Consider the following 21,796-nt stretch of genomic DNA (forward strand, 5'->3'; position numbering starts at 1 on the left):
AGCCATTACATTGACGAATCGATCAGAAGGGCTTGTTCGTCACTTGTGATAGTCTATGGCGGCAGATTTAGTGTGCATAGTGTAGCATAAAATACACGCAAAATAAAAATTCTTATCATGTGTGCGTGTGTGTGTGCGTGTGTGTGTGTGTTGGTCATTTGTTGTAAGACCATTTTGCAGCATCACCTCACAGCAGCACGTACATCACCTCCACATTACTGACCACCATATTTTGGTGAGCACCATTCAGAGGGGATTTACTTCAGGTCATTTCATTTCCTCAGCTGTAATGTTAATCCTTTCTGGATCAGCCATTTCAAACACCTCCTATGCACACAAGCTGCAGCAGTATGGACGCATAACCAACAAAATACTTTTGTCAGTTCTGTCAATGGGTTTTGAAGGGCTCGAACCCTTGCACGGAATAAGCTGTGATTGGCTTCAACACATCCGAGAAGTGGTGTAGAAGATGGAGGAATTGATGGTTTTGAATTGCCAGAATACGAGCGACGTGTTTGTAGGTTGCAAAAGATGATGTTCTTGGACATATCCAAGTATTTAAAACATATGTATTGTGGGAAATTGGCTTTGTGTTGTTTGTATGCAAATAGTTTGGTCTCTACACGCCCATCAACCGTGAATTTAAACAACTAAATATGTTTGTATGTATTTATTGTCTTAGCAATTTTCTATTAAAGTGGAAAATTATACCAATTCTCTACACCAATTCTATACCAATTCGTTTAAATACTTATATGTTGATTTACATAAGCAAAGAGTGTTTAACAATCTGATGGGTGTTTTACGGCACTTTGACAATTAAAAAAACCTCGTAAATTGCTTTAAAATATGATGCGACGTCTTAATTCACAGAGTAACAGGTTCCTAAATAACTGTACGTACCTTTTGTGCCCCCAAGCGGCGATAGGGGGAATTGCATGACCCTTCAACAGGTGTCTGCACACGGTTTCCCATCGCCATCGCTAATCTCTTCCCTCAAACCAAATGTCTGTCGGAATAACATGACTGGCCTTTAAGAAGCAGCATGGTGCCACAGGAGTGTGTAAGATTGTGAGATTCAAGCTTAGAATCCCAGAACTGCGTCGTGCAAACCACTCTGTTTCACATATGAGTGCTGATCGAGTTCCACTTAAATTCTCCAACGGGGGGCGCTAGAGAGGGATGGCGAAAGACGCGTGTGTGTGCGAGTGCGCGTGTGTGTGTACGTATTTAGAGGGAGTAATGTTTTTCTTGTTACGTCCCAAGCTCCATTTTTACTTTCACTCTCGACGTGTGGCGCCCCCTCATGTCTGTCTGTCTGTCTGTCGATCTGTCTCTCACTCTCTCTCACTCTCTGACTTAGTGTTTTCAAATGTATCACAGGAAATGGAAACTGAAAAGCACTTGATTTGGTAGTTAATAGTCTGGATAAACTATATAAAATGTTTCTTTATTTGTCAACGCAAATGGAGTACAGTAATGTATTTTATATACGCGTGCGTGCTGTGCGTGCGTGCGCGTGTGTGCTTTGGATAGTTGGATCTTTTGTCAGCTGTTAATTCAATGTATATAGATAGTCACACCCACATGCACATGGCCACTGAGCGGGAATGGATCCCACACAAGTCACGCGAGATTATTATTATTATTATTATTATTATTATTATGTGGTTGTTGTCAAACCTTGTTAAACCGAATGATTGCGCAACACAATTTAGTGTTTAAAATTCAGAGGCTTGATAACAGCAGTTACTTTTCAATGCATTGTTGCAGTCTGACAAGCATTTAGAATTTAAATATAGTACGTAAGAAGTTGCGCGAACTTGGGGCCCTTGTGCTTGAAGCGACAAGACGGGACTTGGTGCGCATGCGCTCGAATCATTCCCTGGCTATCCTGTCTTCTTGAAGGTCTCTCTCTCTCTCTCTCTCTCTCTCTCTCTCTCTCTCTCTCTCTCTCTCTCTCTCTCTCTCTCTCTCTCGCTCTCTCTCTCTCTGTCAGACGCACACGCGTACACTGTCTCTCTTTCTTTGGTTGGGAAAAACCCGAGCAGGAGCCTGCGGAAGAGAACGCGAAAAAGGCGGATGTGCCTCCGAACGCGCCGCGGATGCCGCCCTCCGGACCTCCTTAATGCCAAAATTGTAAGTATGTGATCGGTAGAGAGGCGAGCGAGCGCTACGGGGAGGGCAGGCATGGAGCGAGCAGTGGGGGCCGGAACGGGCCCCCGGCCGGGGAGGGGGGCGCGGTGGTTTCGTATAATAATGCTGCGGTGTGTGGCGCGTGGAGGTAAAGGTCGCGCGTTCAAGTGATTCCTCGCCCACTTTTTGCTTCCTTGATTATTTTCGAGAAAGGCGGGCGCAATGGCGACCCAAAGCAGCTTTGTGGACTTTTTCCGTCTTTCTCCAGGTGTTGTCATTGAATATGTTGATGTTGCATGGACAGACAGCACACAAGAGAAAGGCTTCTTAAGTTGACACGCTGGTTGAGTGGCGGGGCCGGTGACGTTCATGCAGATGTTCCAGTCAAACTAGCATGAAGGATTTCTCAATGTTGTGCCCAACTTTACTTGGAATCTGTGACGTGTTTGCTGTTCGTTCTATCACTGACACCTGATTCAGATATTTACAGAAAGAAGATTACTGCACAGGTACTAACTCGTGCAGTAGTTATTAAAAGGCATTGAAGTGTGTAAGGAAAGGATGATCAAGAAAACTAAAACTGGATTGCTTTTTCAGGCATATCACATGTGGTTTTGAGAAATCAATTCATGACCAACTAATCTTGAAATGCCACTTTTTTTCATACCCCATGTCTGCTGTGACGTCAGGGAAGGAACTGGAGACAATTTGTTGATTATCACTATAATAGAATGAGGAAATTAGTAAATGGGTTGCTTGCTTGCAGTGCTGGGAGAACTTTACGAAGGTGTCACCGGTGACTGGCTGTCATTTGCGAGAGCTCAATACATAAAAAATAAAAAAAGGCTGATATAGGCTTTATTTCTGCAATCATTTAGAAGGTTTGATGCATGCTGCTGTCAGATTTATGAATGAAATATGACATCCCCCCATATCCATGCTGCTCAAACTCTGTCTACCTGCACCAAAATTGAAAAAAAAAAAAACATCACCTCAGCCAAAACTTAGACCTAATTTTGATGATTGTGGAGTTTATTTTTCAGTCTCCAAATTGCCAGGTGCACGTATAAAAGAAAAGAAAATGCCTTCCCACCCTCCACCGGAATGCCCAGCATGGGCAAAGGTTTTCCAATATGTTGAGAAACCCCCTCTGGAACTACCTTCATTGTAAAATTGACACCACTCATGTTGACATCTGAGGTTAACAGCCTTCAAACTTGATGAGTAATGGGTTGTTTTTACCTGTGCTGTTCAGTAACTTGCACTACAGGTGGTCTGTATGTCATATTGTGACAACACTTTTGTTGTATGACAGACTAGTCTGGTGTACTCTTCATGTTGTAGTGTTCAAACTAATTTGGAATGTCTTAAGGCATTATGTGGTTAAGAGGGACAAGTAGTGTCACCAGACTGTTTTCATGTTTGATTCTGTTTCATTCTGTACAAGTCATGAATTTATTCTCGTACACGTGTCAAATTGAATATGGAAGGTAGATTGAAGCCTGGCGGCTCGGTGGGGGCACTGGGTAGCACGTCCGCCTCACAGTTAGGACGGTGCGCGTTCGATTCCACCTCCGGGCCTCCCTGTGTGGAGTTTGCATGTTCTCCCCGTGTCCGCGTGGGTTTTCTCCGAGCACTCTGGTTTCCTCCCACATCCCAAAATCATGCTTGGTAGGCCGATTGAGCACTCCAAATTGCCCCTAGGTGTGAGTGCGAATGGTTGTTCGTCTCTGTGTGTGCCCTGCGATTGGCTGGCAACCAGTTCAGGGTGTCCCCCGCCTACTGCCCGATGACGGCTGGGATAGGCTCCGGCACGCCCGCGACCCCCATGGGGACAAAGCCGTACAGAAAATGGATAGATGGATGGATTTAAGCCTCAAGACTGCCCAGGCCTTCCTTTTCTGAGCATGCTATACTAAAATTTGATTAACCCCCCCATACTAAAAATATCCAAATTAATATCTTAATTTGCGGCTGATGAATACAGTGACATCGTTTCATTGGAGAGCAAAATAGTTGGCAGATCCTGAAATCTAGTCCCAAATTCATTTACTTATCTGAACATACAGTGATATAAGATGCATGCTGTACTATCAACATTTTATGACAATATTATTGAAATTGCACTATCACCATGTTTCCGCTCACAAAATGTGAAGACTCACTTTCAAAGTTTATTGGGGGAAAAAAAATATCTCTAAGTTTGAAGTCTTCTACTCTGCGGAAGGGCAAGGGTGATGTAGAAAGATAATGAATCAATCTGTGCATTGGTGACGGGCGGGATGATACATTTGTTAGCGTTAAACATTTTAAATGTCCCATTGGTAAATTCATTATCATCCACGTGCAATGTTTTCCATTTTTACAGAAAGTCTAAAACTAAGTTGAAATACACTAATAGGTTCTGCATTGCAGTTTGCAAGTCCAACTTAACAGTCATTAAAACACAGAAGCACAGAAGAAAGAGAATAATTTTTACTTTTCATAACATACAACCAACCTTTAAAAAATTAAAGCACTGTTAAAGTGTAGTTTTTGACTTTATAGTAACCTTCTTCGTGGTTGATGACATGTTTATATATAAACTGACACTGAGGCTCACAGCGGTGGCCTGCTTATTGTACAGAAGTCCAAAAAGTAAGCAAGATGACTGACAGGATAGGGAACGAAGCACCGCGACTGAATGTTGACGTGAAAAAAAACAAAACAAAAAAAAAACATGCATGGAAATGACCATTTATCACAAGGGTGTCAAACACGTTTTTGTCACGGGCCATATCGTTGCTATGGTTTCCCTCGGAGGGCCGTTATGTCTGTGAACCCATAGAAATGTATAATCAACTATCACATGTAAGCAATATAATCATGGATAAATGAATTCTTCAAATATTTTCAATTTAAGGGGGGGGTCAGTAACCAAAAATATTGTAATATTTCATCTTAGTTAAGACAATTTGCAAGGAACATGAAGTTGGCCGTCACGATCCACATAAAAATATGTCATGGCCCGGATCTGACCCTCACACCTTGAGTTTGGCACCTGTGATTTATCGAGTCCAAAAAAAACGATTGTGTCCATTTTCACTCTTCAAGCATCTTTTTTTTTTTTTTTGCTTGAGGTTTAGCACCTGATACTATGCTCTCCTCTTCTGTCCGCCTTATGTTGAATGCCTCACATTCTATGTTGTGGTCTAAACTTGGGCTTTTCACAAGGTTTGTTGTGTTGCCACAACTTCGGTCGTTTATGGAGCTGAAATAGCTCCACGCATGACTCAGAATACACTCTGTCGTTATCTTGACTGATTGCGGCGACTAAAAAGCTAGCTGGCTACTGATGCTCGTTATCAAACTTCCTGGTCATTGGAACTCAAGTTGCACTAATTATTATGAATCTGGGTACTGTATTTTCCGGACTAAGGCGCACCTAAAAATCAAAAATTTTCTCAAAAGTGCTCCTTATAGTCCGGTGCGCCTTTATATATGGACCAAATTCCTAAATTTAAACTGGCCCGAAGCATTGTATCATGAAATCAATCATGAGTGGCCCGCTGAAGACTATGAATCATGAATCGAAAAGACTATGGATCATTATTTTGTGTAATTTGGTGCATCTGAAGTTGAAATAAAAAAGATAAAATGGCGAATGATTTGATTTGGATTAAAAATCTGACATGATGCATTAATGGTGTGCCTTATAGTCCGGTGCGCCTTATATAAGGACAAAGTTTTAAAATGGGCCATTCATTGAAGGTGCACCTTATAGTCCGGTGCGCCTTATAGTCCGGAAAATACGGTACTAAAATCCTGTAAAATCCTGTTTTATTACTATGTTTTTTGTAAGGGCCAGCTTCTCAGATCCATCACCTCAGATCTGGACTTGTGCACTAAAATTGGAAGCACAATTAACACTTACCGTTTTTTCCATGTATAATGCGCAAAATTTAACTAATTTATTGTCCTAAAATCTGGGGTGCGCATTATACATGGGTACAATTTTTTTTTCTTTTTTTTTTTTTTTTGTGAAGAAAATCATGGTACAACAATTTTTGAAGAAAATCTTGTCACGGTGGCGGCTCGGTGGCGCACTGGGTAGCACGTCCGCCTCACAGTTAGGAGGGTGCGGGTTCGATTCCACCTCCGGCCCTCCCTGTGTGGAGTTTGCATGTTCTCCCCGGGCCCGCGTGGGTTTTCTCCGGGCACTCCGGTTTCCTCCCGCATCCCAAAAACATGCTTGGTAGGCCGATTGAAGACTCCAAATTGTCCCTAGGTGTGAGTGCGAGTGCAAATGGTTGTTTGTCTCTGTGTGCCCTGCGATTGGCTGGCAACCGGTTCAGGGTGTCCCCCGCCTACTGCCCGATGACGGCTGGGATAGGCTCCAGCACTCCCGCGACCCCCGTGGGGACTAAGCGGTTCAGAAAATGGATGGATGGATGGATCTTGTCACGGATGGTTCTTTACAACGTCACTTTCCTCTCTTTTCATTTTAACCTAACTGATCGCGGTGGTGCCTTTCTGGGCAGTCGGAGAAATCAACGCCAACAAAAAAAATACATCCAGCCTAGTTAAGAAATCACCAGAAAGATCACCATGACAATTGTGAATAATAAATAAATAATTATTATATATATTATTATAATAATAATAAATAATTGTGATAAATAACTGGAACATCACTCAAATATTGGTGATCCCGTTGAGAGTCTCACATATTTCTTCGCTATCGAGTTTGCTACTGCATGCGCAGTGATACTGACCGGCAGAATAACATTCGGTTGTTCCCAAAGATGATCTTTTTTCTGAAATAATTTTATGTTTACGGACTTAAGTAACCCGGCCGGGTCATACCAAAGACTATAAAAATGGGACCCATTGCCTCCCTGCTTGGCACTCAGCATTAAGGGTTGGAATTGGGAGGTTAGATCACCAAATGATTCCCGAGCGCGGCGCCGCTGCTGCTCACTGCTCCCCTCTCCCCCAGGGGATGGATCAAAATCACACGGGAATGGGTCAAATGCAGAGGACAAATTTCACCACACCCAGACGCGTGTGTGACGATAATTGGGACTTTAAAAATAAAAAAATTAAAAAAAAATAAAAAGTCAAAATTTGGGTGCGTATTATACATGGTTACAGGCTTTTTTCCAGCATTGACATGCCATTTTTAGGGTGCGTATTATACATGGGGGCGCATTATACATGGAAAAAAACGGTAGTTGTTTTCTTGTTTTCCTGTTTCTGTTGGCACATACCTTTTCTTCCTAAATCTTTCTTTATTGTGCAGGTCACTCACTGCTTCCTCTTTTTCTCACGTTGTCGTCGTCCCTTCCTTCCGGCTCTTGCGACATCTGTCTCTGCCTTTTTCCACTTGACTTTTGTATTCCTTGTGTCTGTCCGACAACATCTTGGTGTGTGTTTATACAATATTTACTATTTGGCGTGTTGCAGTTTAGAGATTCAAGTTGGAAGTGAAGTTAATCAGCAAATTTGCCACTTATGCAATCCGAGGCACAACGAAGCAGAAACATCATCACAACGTTTTCCTGCTTTGACAAGTTTTGTCTGAAAGGCACAGATAGAAAAGTGACACCTCTCGGGTGAATATCGCTATCAAGTGCTTTTGGTGTCCTTATCCAAATCGCCCAGTCATCAAGCAAGGCTCCAAATAACTTATTTCATTTAAGGAGGAATTTTTCTCATCAATGACTTTATCTGAGGAGCAATTTACTAATATTGAGGAGCAATTTTTTGCAGGTTAATCCCAGAGACCTGAAGAAAGGGGTTTAGTAAAAGATGAAAAAATATGAGAATGTATGTAAAATGTATGATCATAATTATATTACATTATAGAGATTATTATGGTAAATATAAATACAATGTGTTGCAATTTACCAAGGATGCTGTTGGTCAACTAGCAAATCATTTGTGGCAGCCCTAATTGAAAACAATGACACAACATCTGTGTATTTTTTTTAAGTTCACGTTGATGTCATCACATGTAGGCTAATTGTCTGTTCCAGGAGGTAAATATTTGAATTTTTGTGCTCATTGACAAAGCAGCAAACAAATAGTGACAGTTTGTGAAGTTGTCGACATCTCCACCAAACAGGCCGGCGTTTCTCTGATATCTAGTTACAATTGACCACGCCAGGTTTCCTGTAAGAAGATGTTCCAGCATTGTTTGTTTTTTTATGTCAACTAACAGACTTGATGAGTGACGAACATTTCGCTAACCCCGATCTCATGCTTTCTGCGCGGAAGTCGAGGTAATCACTTGAGGGCGAATTCCGAGAAAAGTCAAGGGTATCACCACAGGAAAGATGCTATTATGATGCTAATAATGTTGCCAAAATATAAGAAACAACTCTTGGTATGATGTACAGATTACAACCATAGTGCTGAAGTTATTTTTAAATTTATAGGTCTCTGACCGTGAAGCAATATAATCTTTCTCAAGGCACAATTGTTGAAGATTGTGATTCAACCTAACAAAAGGGTCTTTGAGTTTGTTTTAGTAGTGCCACATGTACCCAATGAAAAGGATATACATAATTCTTCTATATTCTGTGGAGCCGCTAAAGTTAAACTCCTGTGTGGTTGTTCAATTAAAAATACTGTTTGCCTCAAATCGAGCAAAATTTTGCAGTTGAAGGTGAAGAAAAAAAAGATGATGAGAGAAGACCAAAGCAGATTCAGCTTGTCACTTGTTGTCACAGTTACTATGAGACAATATATTTTTGTTTGTTTTAATAGTTTTAACAGGGCTTGACCTGTAATTATAATATATTTACATTTCCATGCTCTTACCTTCTTATGTTTCTGTGTGTGGTCCGAATGGGTGTGAATTTCTAAAGAAGAGGTTCCAGACCAAAAGGGCGATGACATGCATGAGCCTGGTCTGCTAACATCGCTGACGACTCGCACGCTGCCCCAACGGCCGCCCTCACGACATGACGGACATGCTGGTAAACATTTTCCATTTTTTTCCAGTGGCTTGATTTACACAAAGAAAAGGTAAATATGCCATAAAACAATTAGGATGAACATAGATTTGCAATTGATGGCATGACGTATTTGCTTAAAAAGGGGAAGGAAAAAAAATCAAAAGTGTTTCCCAATTGCTTGTCAGTCTGCACTGTAGCCATATTAAAAAAAAGATGCTAATGGCGCTAACATTCCCATCTCGTGGCAAAAAAGTGGTACTGCGAGATATTTGTAATTGGTGGCTATGTGCCTCAGAGCGAAGTGGAAAATATGCGATAACATCGCGCAACGGCACGCCAACAAACTACATCACATTACACTTATTAAGCAGGAGGCCATTGTACTGGTTTATATTTATCTTTATCTCTTTTTTTTATCGTTGCACTTCAACATTATATTGTCAAAGATCCTCATTACAAGTTCACTTTAGCAGTATGGTTGCAAAATAATGGGATATTTATATATATATATATATATATATATATATATATATATATATATATATATATAATATAGAGGGATATTTATATATATATATATATATATATATGTGTAAAATATATAAAACCCCTAATATATCGATTATATAATGCTGATTAAACCTTTCAGCTAACCCTTAACCGATGAATTGACGCTCCTTGAGCACTACCACTAAAACAGTGAAAGCATTGACTGCCTTGCTTCGAACTTGCTTCGACTGAGTTCTTATTTCAAGCTCTCAGTTCATGGCAGTTTATGTCACAAGACAATACACAGCACACAGAAATGTTCTTAGGGATGCTGCTCTATATGGAATGACTCAACATAAATGGCACTTTTGAGTGGTTGTAATGAGGTGAAATAATTAGATAAGGATGTGGTTCGAGCCAGTCAGACGGTCTGGAACAAAAACGCCTTTAGGCGGAAAATGGGCCTTCCTGGGATTGTGGACGTTCAGGAACTGTACTGTTTAAAGTCATGTGCTCATTTGCATTTTCTACACAAGTCAAGTCTGGTTACTGTTTGTGTACTGCATTACGTTTTGCACCACTTCTGCAGGAGAACCAAGTGCCAACCCTTAAGTACCAAAGGCAGACAAGCCAAGTATTGTCAGTGCTTCCCAAGCTTTTTTGAGCCAAGAACCCAAAATCTCACAATACCACCAAACAAAAACATTATAAAAAGTAGAGATACTGAAATAAAGAAGCCATGACTTGTTCTGTTCTATAAATGGCAGCAAATGGATAAACGGGTTTATTGTACGAATGGAAGATCATTTAAGAGTTGTCACTATATGTCACTGGCATAGAGACATGAAGAAAGATATATTTGCTAGTTGCTAAAAAATAAACTATTTCCATTTGTTTGCTCCTTCTATAATGCTCTTAACATGCCACAAGATGTCACCAAAGCCGCGATCGTAGTAATTAATGTCAAAGTGATACCTCTTTACTGAGAGACTAACAGCTTTGTGTGTCGGGGAGGAGCTAAGTTTAGCCTGGGTTGTTAGTGAAAGTTATGGAGAGCCTTTAGCAACATTTGCGTGTCCGTCTTTATTTTTTTTTTTAAATCGAACAAATGCAAAGAAATATGAAATTTTTTGAGATAGTAGAATTTGGTGCATCTATTGCTCAGTTTTTTGCTAATTGCAACGGGGGGTGGGCTAATCTGTACCATGCTGAACTATTATGTTAAACTGCTTTCACCTTGATCTTTTTAACCCCTCATCCTGACATCTGTAGTGTGAGTTTGCGTCAAATTTGGCTTTGAGATATTTCCAAAGAGCGCGGAACAAGTCGAGACTGGAAACAGCTCGAGCGAGTTGTCGGGGTGCAGATGCCTTGCCTGATTCATCAAGTTTCGCAGCGAAACCAAGAAGTGTCACAATGAACGCCATCCTCTGCACACCTCCCACCCCCAGACTCGATTTCCTGTCTGCCATCTCTCAACGCTTTTTACACGCTCCCTTCCTCCTTCACTTAATGAAGACATGTTGGAAGTCTTGATAGTTTGGCGACAACTGCTAAGAGGTCGTTGTGTTTTGGTTCCATTCTTCCACATTGATTCATTTTCTCTTTGGTGAGCTCTCCTGATTATTACTTGTATAACTTTTGACTTGACTCGAAGGCTTACTCTTCATGCTGACACAGGTGTACTGAAAAGTTTTTCCTCTCGTGTGTTGTTGAAAGCTTACCGTTCTGATTTTCTTCTCTTCATGTATGATATTGACAAAAATTGACATTTTTCTTACAACTTTCCAGCATGTAGTTAGTTTCAAACATAAAGATGCAGTTTCAGTTATTTGTTAACGGAAGGATTTTTTAAATTATTTTACTTTTGTTAGCTTTTGAAACCTTATTGACTTCAACACGCAAAGGGTGGAGGGGTTGCGGTCTTAAAAGGGCCGTTTACAAAAGACAAAAGAGATCTGAAGAAGAGCCGTGCTGGATATGAAAGCAAATGGCATGGTCAGCAAGTTAGTGTACATGTGTGTACTGTTTGTTTAGCTGACATTGGCAACTACTGGCCTGTCATACATAAACATTTCTATGTCTGTGTGACTGAAAATTGTTTTGACAACAATGCCGACTGTACGTAAAAGAAAATATTTGTAAAGATTCTGTAAGTCTACTATAGCTGTACCAGTGGGATGTTTTAGTTGAGTTTTTAATTCTGCTTGCATGTAATACATATTAATTAGTATTGCTGAGGAGAAAGTATTTTTAGCGTGTGCACACAAAGCTTTTAAAGAGGAGAATGGTGTGTGGTGGGGGTAAAGCAGAACTTAAACGAGGTGTCCAACATGTTTGGGCAGGTTTTTCCAGATGGTCTTCCACTAAAGCTGCTGTCTGAACTTCTGGAAAACACCTGTGCAGGGTTTGAGTGAATGCCAAGAAAAACTTTGAAATGTACTTGAGTTGGGGCCAGGCGATATGGTTAAAAAGTTTATCACGATATAAATATTTCACATCAATCGATATAGGACATCTCCAGGACAATGTGAGCACTTCATTCATAAGTTTCTACTTTCTGTGGTTTAAGATTACCGTATTTTCCAGACTATAAGGCGCACCTAAAAGCCTAAGATTTTCTCAAAAGCCGACAGTGCGCCTTTTAGTCCAGTGCGCCTTTTATATGGACCAAATTTAAACTGGCCCGAAGCATTGTGTCATGAAATCAATCACAAGTGGCCCGCTGAAGACTATGAATCATGAATCAAAAAGGCTATGGATCATTATTTTGTGATTATAAAGTAATTTGTTGCGTCTGAAGTTGAAATAAAAAAGGTAAAATGGAGAATGATTTGATTTGGATGATGCATTAATGGTGCGCCTTATAGTCCGGTGCGCCTTATATAAGGACAAAGTTTTAAAATGGGCCATTCATTGAAGGTGCGCCTTAAAATCCGGTGCGCCTTATAGTCCGAAAAATACGGTAAGTCTAAAACTGCAGTTGGCATTTCAAATAAACACTTCTAAATTTGTCTGCCTAACTTAAGTTAAACCACAAATTCCAGCCCATATGTTGTATTTTACCGTCTGATGTTATGTTTTTTTCGTCATTGTCATTGATCACATAGCGACTGACGTACATATCTTTAGTAATGACGATGAAATATGACGCAAATGTGTTTCCTTCCTACTTTGTCTTGATGTGGCAATGTGACAACCTCTGTCCCTCCCATTCATTGAGGCTGAAACTTGTACACGAATGCAGGCAAGTGTTGCGATTAACTACCCCTAGTAAATCGGATTTATATTCGACATCAATGCTTCATTACTTAAGATCTACTTTGTGTGTGTTTGTGAGTGTGTGTCAAACTGTGAGGAAAGGAGGACAAAACCATTTGGGAAGTTGGGAAACATTCAATATTGAACTTCGCAGGCCACAAAAAGGCACAAATGGGCTATCTATCCATTCATTCACTTCACCGCTTATCTTCATCAGCCGGGCCTGAATGCCAACCCGCTCACAGCTCAAAGTCGCAATGAATGAAATATGACTTTAAATGCACACACCATTAAATGTTATCTTATATTTTTTTGTGGAGCTTCGATGGTTGAACACAATCTATTCATGGATGCTGGTTCATGTCAAATTTCAAATGAAAAATTTCCCTGGTCTATAATGGAAATTAAAATCATACATTTGAATGTGCTCATAAAGTACAAATTTTAAAAGCATCGGTATAAAAAAAAGTGGTATCAATCATCCCTAATCAGTTCCCAAGTAGTAGCTCTCAGTTTCCAAAAGGTCGGCAACCCCAGTGTCGCCAATTGTTCAGCAGTCTTTTTTATGTTGCATGGAGAATAAAAAGTAGTGTCAATTTGAGGAGTTATCTATGATATTAAGACGATCACACGCCTGTAACTCATATGTGCATCCATGTAGGTATGTCATTGAACTTACAAGCAATATTGACAGTGATGGAGTTCAACTGACAATTTTCCTTTCGTGAACAAAAGTGTATGATTACTGAGTCTTTTCTCATGTAATCACACTTAATCCGATTATTTTGCGCAACCCAATCCTGTTACACGCACACACATTTGGTCACTCCGCAAAATTTAGACACAGGAAAGTAGTGCTGTTCTTTCTTCACTGAAAGCTCTTTAAGTTTGAGTTATTTGGCTTTTAACTTTGGGAAATAGATCGGATTAAGTCCATTTTCTAGTCGTTACCACCCGAAATGGACTGCTACCCGCAAAGACTCGCACGTACACCCCCCCACCACACACACACACACAAGAGTCAAACATGATCAGAAAAACCCTTCAACATTTGTGTGTGTGTTTGTATGCGCGTGGTCGCTTGTGCGTGATCACAGCTCAATCACATGATGCATCACACTGACTTTCTCTCACTTCCTCTTCTCAACATGTCTCCTTATTCCTCAACATTTCTTCTTGTCCTCCACTATTAATATTTCTAATATTTTAACCAATCAAAATCATCTTTATTGTGCCAGGCATATAAAAATACACAAGGAGTCTATCTCAATATACTATCACAAAAATGAATATTTAGGATGTGACACTTAGGTGCAATCTTTATATTTTGCTCGGGAATACTAGCGTCACTTATTTACAGACTCACAGTGCAAAACTGGATGTTCAAGAAAAGTCCAAATGTATGACAAGCTCTCTGTTTCTATAGTACACAGGTCCGATCCCGGCCGAGCAAGAGGGTGAGCTGGCCATGGGTGTGGGTCGGAGCGAAACGGCGCCACTGAGCGGGCCGGCGGTGCAAGGCCTGAACACGACGCAGAATTCCCAGCGTCCGAGCACCTGCTGTTTCTGCTGGTGCTGCTGTTGCAGCTGCTCATGGTAGGACACACCCAAAAAAATTTGGGGATGACCGATCAGATATGGATGATGAGATGTTTAAAGTGAGCAAGTCATTCTTTTCTTGACTCTTAAAGAATGGCAATGCTTGCCATGTGGGCTATGAAAGAATCACAGATTTAGTTCCATTTGCTTGTAAATTAACTTGAGTTCAATGCATTTGTAGTCAATCGTTGAGTTTGTTTTTAAGTGATTATTTAGATAGAATTTTAATTCATCCTTTTTTTCTAAATTGGACATTGATCAACATTTTTTTTTTTCAAATCAGTGACGCAAGTAAACATTTTTAAATTGATTTTAAATGATTTTCTTTAGCACATTGGTTTTATAATAACAAAGTAAAATCAAAATAAGGTTTTATTGGTCAAACAAAATATGAATATAGGTCAAAAAAATATATAGGTAAAAAAATATGAAATTAATGAAACAAAAATCCTTTTGTGCTAGAAAAAAAGACATTTTTAAAATAGTACATGGAGAGAGAAGGTTGTGCTTTGATGTAAAAAAATGTATAAGAAAAATTCTAGCTAAACTGATTTGAAATTTTGGATAAGAATGTGGACACCTGTGCAGTGCATTGCCTTTACTGAGCTGTGTTTTTTTTTTTTTTTCTTCTGCGGAAATTTCTGTCACACACACACACCCTGCTGTTAACACAACTGTGCTGGGTGTTGTTAGTGGATGGTGTAGTAACATCCGTGTGTGGTTGTGTGTTAAAAGTTCTCGTGTGTGTGCATGAGTATGGTCGCGCGTGTGTGTGTGTGTGTGTGTGTGCGTGTGCGTGCGCGTGTGTGTGCGTGTGTGTGTTTCCTGTCTGAAAGCCATCTTATCATGTCAGTCTTACCATCAGGAATGAAGATGAGAGGAGGCGTAGGAGGAAGAGGATATCACAAGACAACAAGATGGAATCAATACCAAACTGTGAAGCTTGGTAAGTCCACACTGAACATGGACCAGTTTCTAAAGTACCTTTGTTGATGGCCGAGGAAGAGGCCATTACATTTTGGACCTCTGATCCCGGCCTGTTCATGATCTTTCCCAAACCTTCCAGTGGTATGCTAACTAATAAACGTCTGTTGTTGTTGTTTTTCCATCAGCACCAAACCTTCAGTTGAGGAGATGCAACTCTGGGCCCAGTCCTTCGACAAGCTGATGAGGAACCCGGCGGGACGCAATGTTTTTCGGGAGTTTTTACGCACGGAGTACAGTGAGGAGAACATGCTCTTCTGGCTGGCCTGTGAAGACCTCAAACAGGAAATGAACAAGAAAAGCATGGAGGAGAAGGTGCGCTCCATCTACGAGGACTATATTTCCATATTGTCGCCAAAAGAGGTAGGAAAGTCGGACAAACGTGATTGTGACAACCATTTGTAATGTGTTTCACAAAATACTTCATGATGATGTCCTTTTGTTGTGTTGGAAGCAGCCGTGCAAGGCCCAAGCTATGACATTCCCTAAACCATACTCATAAGCCAATTCTTCCTTTCTCCATACTTTGGCTGTTATAGTTTGGTCTCATCAGTCCAAAAAACCTTATTCCAATACTTTTGTGACTCATATCTGCACTTTGCACAATCCAATTTGTCCTTTGATTCTTTGATGTTGTGCTTTTTGTTGATGAGTGCAGTGTGGCATGTACAGAATCAAAGGTTCAAAGTCTTTATTGCTGTATTGGCGTTCCAATACTTTTGGAGGAGACTTTCAAGTTAAATAAATTCAAAATTAATAAGTCAATTATGGCTTGCTCGACTGCTAGCGTCGGCGGTCACACTGGGATGGTCAGCGACAGGTAAAATGCACTTAACGGCGTGAATTATAAACAGTGCTTAAAATGTTTATGTGAAAAATATCACATAACCAAATAAACGTTTGAATTTAGTCGTTTGTTACTGACAGATTAATTTTCGACAACCAAGACATTTGATAAGGATGTCAGCTGCCCCTCGATATGCCATAGTCCCCCAAACGAAATTCTTTTCACCAGGATATTTGTTGGCGAATTTTCTTTCATTCTTAAATTTTGTGTATGTTTGCGTGCATGAGCGCTTGCGTGGTTGCGTGTGTGTGCGCATGTGCGTACGCGCACAGGAAATAGTAAATAGTTGCTGTCATGGCCCTCTGGCATCAGAGTCTTTTTATAAACACATTCACACACTCGGCGGTGTCGAAGCCTGCCTGGTTTCTGTCTGCACGCCTGACCTTGCTTTATTGACTGTGTGAGCGTGCACGTGTGTGTGTGTGTTCATCTCTCTGCTAAATAGGAGCAAAGAGCAAACTTAAGAACATAACATAAGATTAACCAGAAGAAGGTAGTGCCTCTAAGTATGTGAATGCTAAATGGATGCATTCATGCTTCATGTACGCTTTAGCGTTTGACTGAGATGTATGGAGATGGTTCTATTTGCCGGTGGTCCCGTTCAGTTGAAGAATTGGGAGGGTAAATCAGGATTTGTTAGAAAAGATGTTTGGACCCCGCATGAGTCATCTTCTATAGCGAGGTTTTTGCTTTTCCGTCCAGGTAAGCCTGGACGCTCGCGTACGAGAGGTGATCAACAGGAAGATGCAGGACCCGACGCCTCACACGTTTGAGGACGCCCAGCTGCAGATCTACACATTGATGCACAGGGACTCCTACCCACGATTCCTTTCCTCCAGCATCTACAAGTCGCTCCTTCACGGCAACTCACGTAGTTCCTCCGAGTCCTAGTCCAGCACCATCCACACGCCTCCCCACCGACCATTTCATATCCCGATAGGTGACACCCGCCTTCACCCCAAATCGATGCCATGACTGCCAAGACTTTCAATTTAGTGCCAACCGCCCTCTTGCGTACCTCCCTTTTCTCTCCACCTTCTTCTTTCGTCTGCCTTTTCATTCTTTTAATATCCAAAAAATGTGATCAGAGCACATTCAGTCTAACCACGTAACTTTGCCTCTGCTCAAGTTCCTATCCAGTGCTTATTTTTTTAGAACTGCAACTGGCCACTGATAATTAGTGATGATGTTTTGTCATCTCAGACACTTTTGATAATCCAACCAGAGGAATTAAGCTCGATTACAAACCGGCTGAGGCTAAAATGAATGTCCCTATCATGTGAACAGTAATGAAGCCTAAAGTACCAGCACCAACTACTGAATAATATTAGCGGTAACATATTTAAATCTAGAGTAGCATTATTCAATATGTGCGATGGTTAAGTCAATAGCACATTTTCTCTACATTCTTTCTGTTTCCTCCTACATTCCAAAACATACACGTTAGGTTCATTGACGACTCAAAATGGTTCGTAGGTGTGAATGGCAGTGTGACTGCTTGTTTGTCTTTTTGTTTGTCAATTGGCTGGCGACCAATCCAGGGCGTACGCCGCCTCTCAGCCAAAGTGAGCTAGGACTTGAATGAGGAGGGGCAGTCCCGGACTAAAACCGGGGCCCTAAGCGAGAATGTATTCTCCCCCCCTTCCAAATGTTTTTGTTCAACAGTAAACACTTAATAGCTGTCAACCCGACTTACATAAATATCAATTAAAAATAACTTTAACAAAATCTAAAGTGAATATGCGCGTGTGCCTTTAACATTTTTTGGATGCCAGGTCATGAATGAGCTCATTGTGTTGTGCAATGTCATGATTTATGCTTCTGATCGCCGAGCCACTTAAGCGCTCGATGAGCGGGGACATCTTATCGAGCTTTGCTTCTCAAAAGACTGAAACAGGTAGAGTTACTGCAGTGCGAAGGGCAATCTAGAGATTTGGATCAAATACAAATATCATGTAAAAACTACTACTGTTATGATTACAATACTATCTGTTATTATCGACTATGCAAATACTAGCCCACTATTGCCCCTGTTAGCACAACAGTAAGAAAACTAACTTGACTGGGTATAATTTGATTGACTAATTAATACATAATCGTACTTTAACTCAAATTTGGCTAAAGTTAGTACACACCCACTATCATTTCGATCAATTCAAGCTTTTCATCCAATGAAAGTACAGGACGACGCTGTCAGTCCTTGTACTGTCAAAATCATGACATTTCAAGAATTTAAAAAAATGCCAGCTCGCTTGAGTTACGTTGCTTCATTCAAGTTGTAATGTACTCGCTCTCGTACACCATTGCCCAAACAACGCCTGTCCTATGTCATGTAAACAATCTCATTCTTAAGATGTATGAGGCATGAGCGTTGCAATAAATTAACTAACTCTGTATGTCAGGGTTGGCACTGGGTCATGGAACTTTTTAGTCAATGTGGCTAAAAGTGATTTAAAAAAATCTCCTAGACACATTTGAGTGCAATTTTCCATGAAGTCACTTTTTTTTTTTTTTTTTACTTTCAATATTTATCATCCAACACATTTAATTGTATTAAGAAAACAGTTTAATTACTTCCTCCCAACTTGTAGTAGACAGCATGTCAACTTAGGCTTTGCAAAGGCGGCCCTGAGCACCATAGTGAATAGAGGGATGTATGTTTGGAATATCATTTATAGCTCAAGCTGTATTTAGGTTCCATGTCTACATTTTATTTCAGCACACAATTATTTCTGTCTATTTAGTCTCATTGGCAGTCCCTCCTTGTCTTTTTCCAACTCACCTGATATTCCGGGCAGCCGGAAAGACTGCAGAAGTTCAACTCCCAAAGCTAGTTAACCAGCCAATCACCTTTAAGATTCACTGAGTGGAGGGCGACCTTGACTCTGCCCACCTACAAGCCTTGTTTGCCTTCTTTCAGGGTTTGTCTTTCTTCCCCTTTGCCAACTGGAAAGCACAGGACCATTTCTCCAAACGGTTTTCTTCTCATTGCTGTGATAGACTCATGATGGATGCTGACTACTGATTTACAAACTCAAACAAGAGATGCTGTTAACCCCCCGACCCCCCCTAAAAATTACAGCAATGGCATTTGACCCATTGTTGATCTGTTTGAATTTATTTCTTTGTGTCTGTCACTTTTCACACTCTGGGATTTTTTTTTTTTTTATTACAAAAAGTGGTGGTTCCTTTTTGGACTGAATTGATCCAAACATGATGCAACACTCTCAAACTGCAATAAAAAAAACTGGAGTTCACACACACACACACACACACACAGTATTTATATCACCATACTTCAGACGTATGTTATTCTGTGAAACTGAATGTGTTTCTTACAACTAAAACTTTTCTTAACAGCCAATGTTCAAATAATATATATATATATATTTTATTTTATTTTTTTCTCAAAAACCAGAAGTGGGGTGACGCAGATACACAAGCAATGTATTTATATCATTACTTCGGAGATTCGACTTAGGCGTATTTATTTATTTATAAGTACACTGGAACCTCTTAGGTCGAACACAATCTGTTGTGGGATGCCAGTCAACCTCCAATTCCAAACTAAGTTCACTGCTACCAAACGTACTCTTATAGAAAGGTTTTATTAAAAAAAAAAATCAGCCAATGACAGCTCGTATCTTGAAAAACTCACAAGTCGAGTCGTACATATATTATGGCACCACTTTATTCACATGCAAAAAACGTAAGAGACCAATGCCAAAGTTGTAATACATGTAAAAACATTCATTTTCACCAATAACTCACAAATAAATGTAAATAGAAATGTTAATATGAGTAAAAACAATATCTGCCTTAACTTTTGAAAAACAAGTGTCTCCGTTTGCAAACTGTGTGACACTGGAATCTGACTGGCATGAATGTTAGGCCACTGATTAACATAACTTACAGTGTACAGTATATATATTTTTTTCTTCTCGTGTTATTCTCCCTCCACTCTGTTTAGGAAACCTCTACTTATGAAATAAGTGTTCAGGAAAAAGCCAAATGAACAATACACACAGTTGATGTTTATTGAATTGAGATGAATAAAAGGGAAGTCGAGCAATATTACGGCAGTTTGAAGTTTGAAACATGTTTTCACCCAAATATGGGCTCAAATTGTGGAATTGTGCAACCCATGGGATGTTCGACTTTAGAGGTTCCATATTTGTGTCGAAGCCCCACCAATGTCTCACTGTTACATGTTCGGAAGTGTCTTGAGATGTCATATACAATAGCTCAATTGTTTCTCAGCAGCCCGAAGGCAAAATTGTTTTGTTTGTAAGTATAGTGATGCAAATACACACGCACACACCAGGGTGGCCTACCTGGTTGCTGCTGCTGACCCCTGCCTCTGTGACTTCTCACCTTTGACCTCACCACTGTTTGCCCCCGGCCCCCTGATTGGGTGCCGGCGGCCTCTGGGCACAACTGTGGTTGGTGGATTCAGGAAGGAGGCGGGAGAAACGTTCACAAGTGCAAAACCAGTCACAATATTAGGGACACTTGCGTAATAGGATAACTCATCCAAATGTGCTTTTACAAAGATCACAGTGCTCATTTTTCCTTTACACTGTCGTGGGCGTTTTCATGTAGCAACTGAATGTTTATTCATGTGTTTTTAGTTTTCCGTAGTGAAGAACTGTATCAACACAAGAGCATTATTTTTGTTTGCTCATAGCTCGCTTTGAGCATTATCTTTGCAAAGCAACTTTGTAATACAGCAATTGTATTCAAATTGATTATGTTGCACCACTGGTCCAAATGCTGTGGTTGGTTAGTGATGCCTTGTGGGAAATTTACTCGGAGTCAGTCTATGGAAGAAGTTTTGGCAAATATGAAAAAAGCCCATTTTTAACAAAACTGGTCACTAAATGCATTTATCTTGGTATTATTCTTGTTATTTATTTTATATTTGGTTGAAAAACTGTGATTTTAATTGTACATATCTAAAGAGAAAGTCTTGAATATCCAACAAGCTGCCTTCTGTGTTTGTTTTGTGATTGTTTCTTTTAAATGTGATTTAATGCATCACGATTGTAGCACAAACGACTACGTACCGGCTCGTTGAAAAGTATTGGAATTATACTTTGGATATCAAATCAAAAGTTCAAAATTCAAGTTTTTATTTCATGCTATTTATATCGAGAGGTGTATTCATCTTTGGGTCAGAATTGACCTTACCATTCAAGTATGTTTGGTAGGGACTGTATATTTTCCACTGACTTGTCAAGCTGAGAAAAAATATTCAAAGTATGAATGCATGCTTTTGCAGTCCAAGGCATTGAAGCTCTCAGTTGTTTGGAGTCCAAAGTGAACATGACTTGAGGAAATGCTCATTGTTGACACAACACTCACACACTAACTTACTAAACACGTAGTCAATTTATAGTTCAGACTCAGTTTTTCCTGAAGTCTATTGTAATCTGATCTGCTTGTGAGGAATCCCTTGTGTAACACCTGCATGCAGTGGCCGTTAGGTCTGAACCAACTCTTGAATACTATAGGTAAAGCGTTTGGGTTCTGATTTCAT

At 40.3% G+C, this 21,796-nt stretch overlaps 1 protein-coding gene across 4 annotated transcripts; it reads left to right on the top strand.

The window, feature by feature from the left end:
* Positions 1-1,939: 1,939 nt before the first annotated feature.
* On the top strand, positions 1,940-21,238 carry LOC119137980 (regulator of G-protein signaling 17-like). 4 transcript variants are annotated; one of them, XM_037277576.1, is made up of 6 exons: positions 1,940-2,139; positions 8,991-9,098; positions 14,254-14,423; positions 15,280-15,372; positions 15,539-15,773; positions 16,960-21,238. In XM_037277576.1, the coding sequence occupies exons 2-6, from the start codon at positions 9,084-9,086 to the stop codon at positions 17,146-17,148; spliced, it is 702 nt and encodes a 233-aa protein (XP_037133471.1). In that variant the 5' UTR covers positions 1,940-2,139; positions 8,991-9,083; the 3' UTR covers positions 17,149-21,238. The 4 variants fall into 4 exon arrangements, with proteins under 4 accessions (XP_037133471.1, XP_037133464.1, XP_037133481.1 ...); XM_037277569.1 differs by having other exon boundaries at positions 1,941-2,139; positions 8,988-9,098; XM_037277586.1 differs by having other exon boundaries at positions 1,945-2,139; positions 8,988-9,098; positions 15,292-15,372.
* The last annotated feature ends 558 nt before the right edge of the window (positions 21,239-21,796 follow it).

Source organism: Syngnathus acus, chromosome 2, assembly GCF_901709675.1.
Source record: "Syngnathus acus chromosome 2, fSynAcu1.2, whole genome shotgun sequence".
Lineage (NCBI taxonomy): Eukaryota > Metazoa > Chordata > Actinopteri > Syngnathiformes > Syngnathidae > Syngnathus > Syngnathus acus.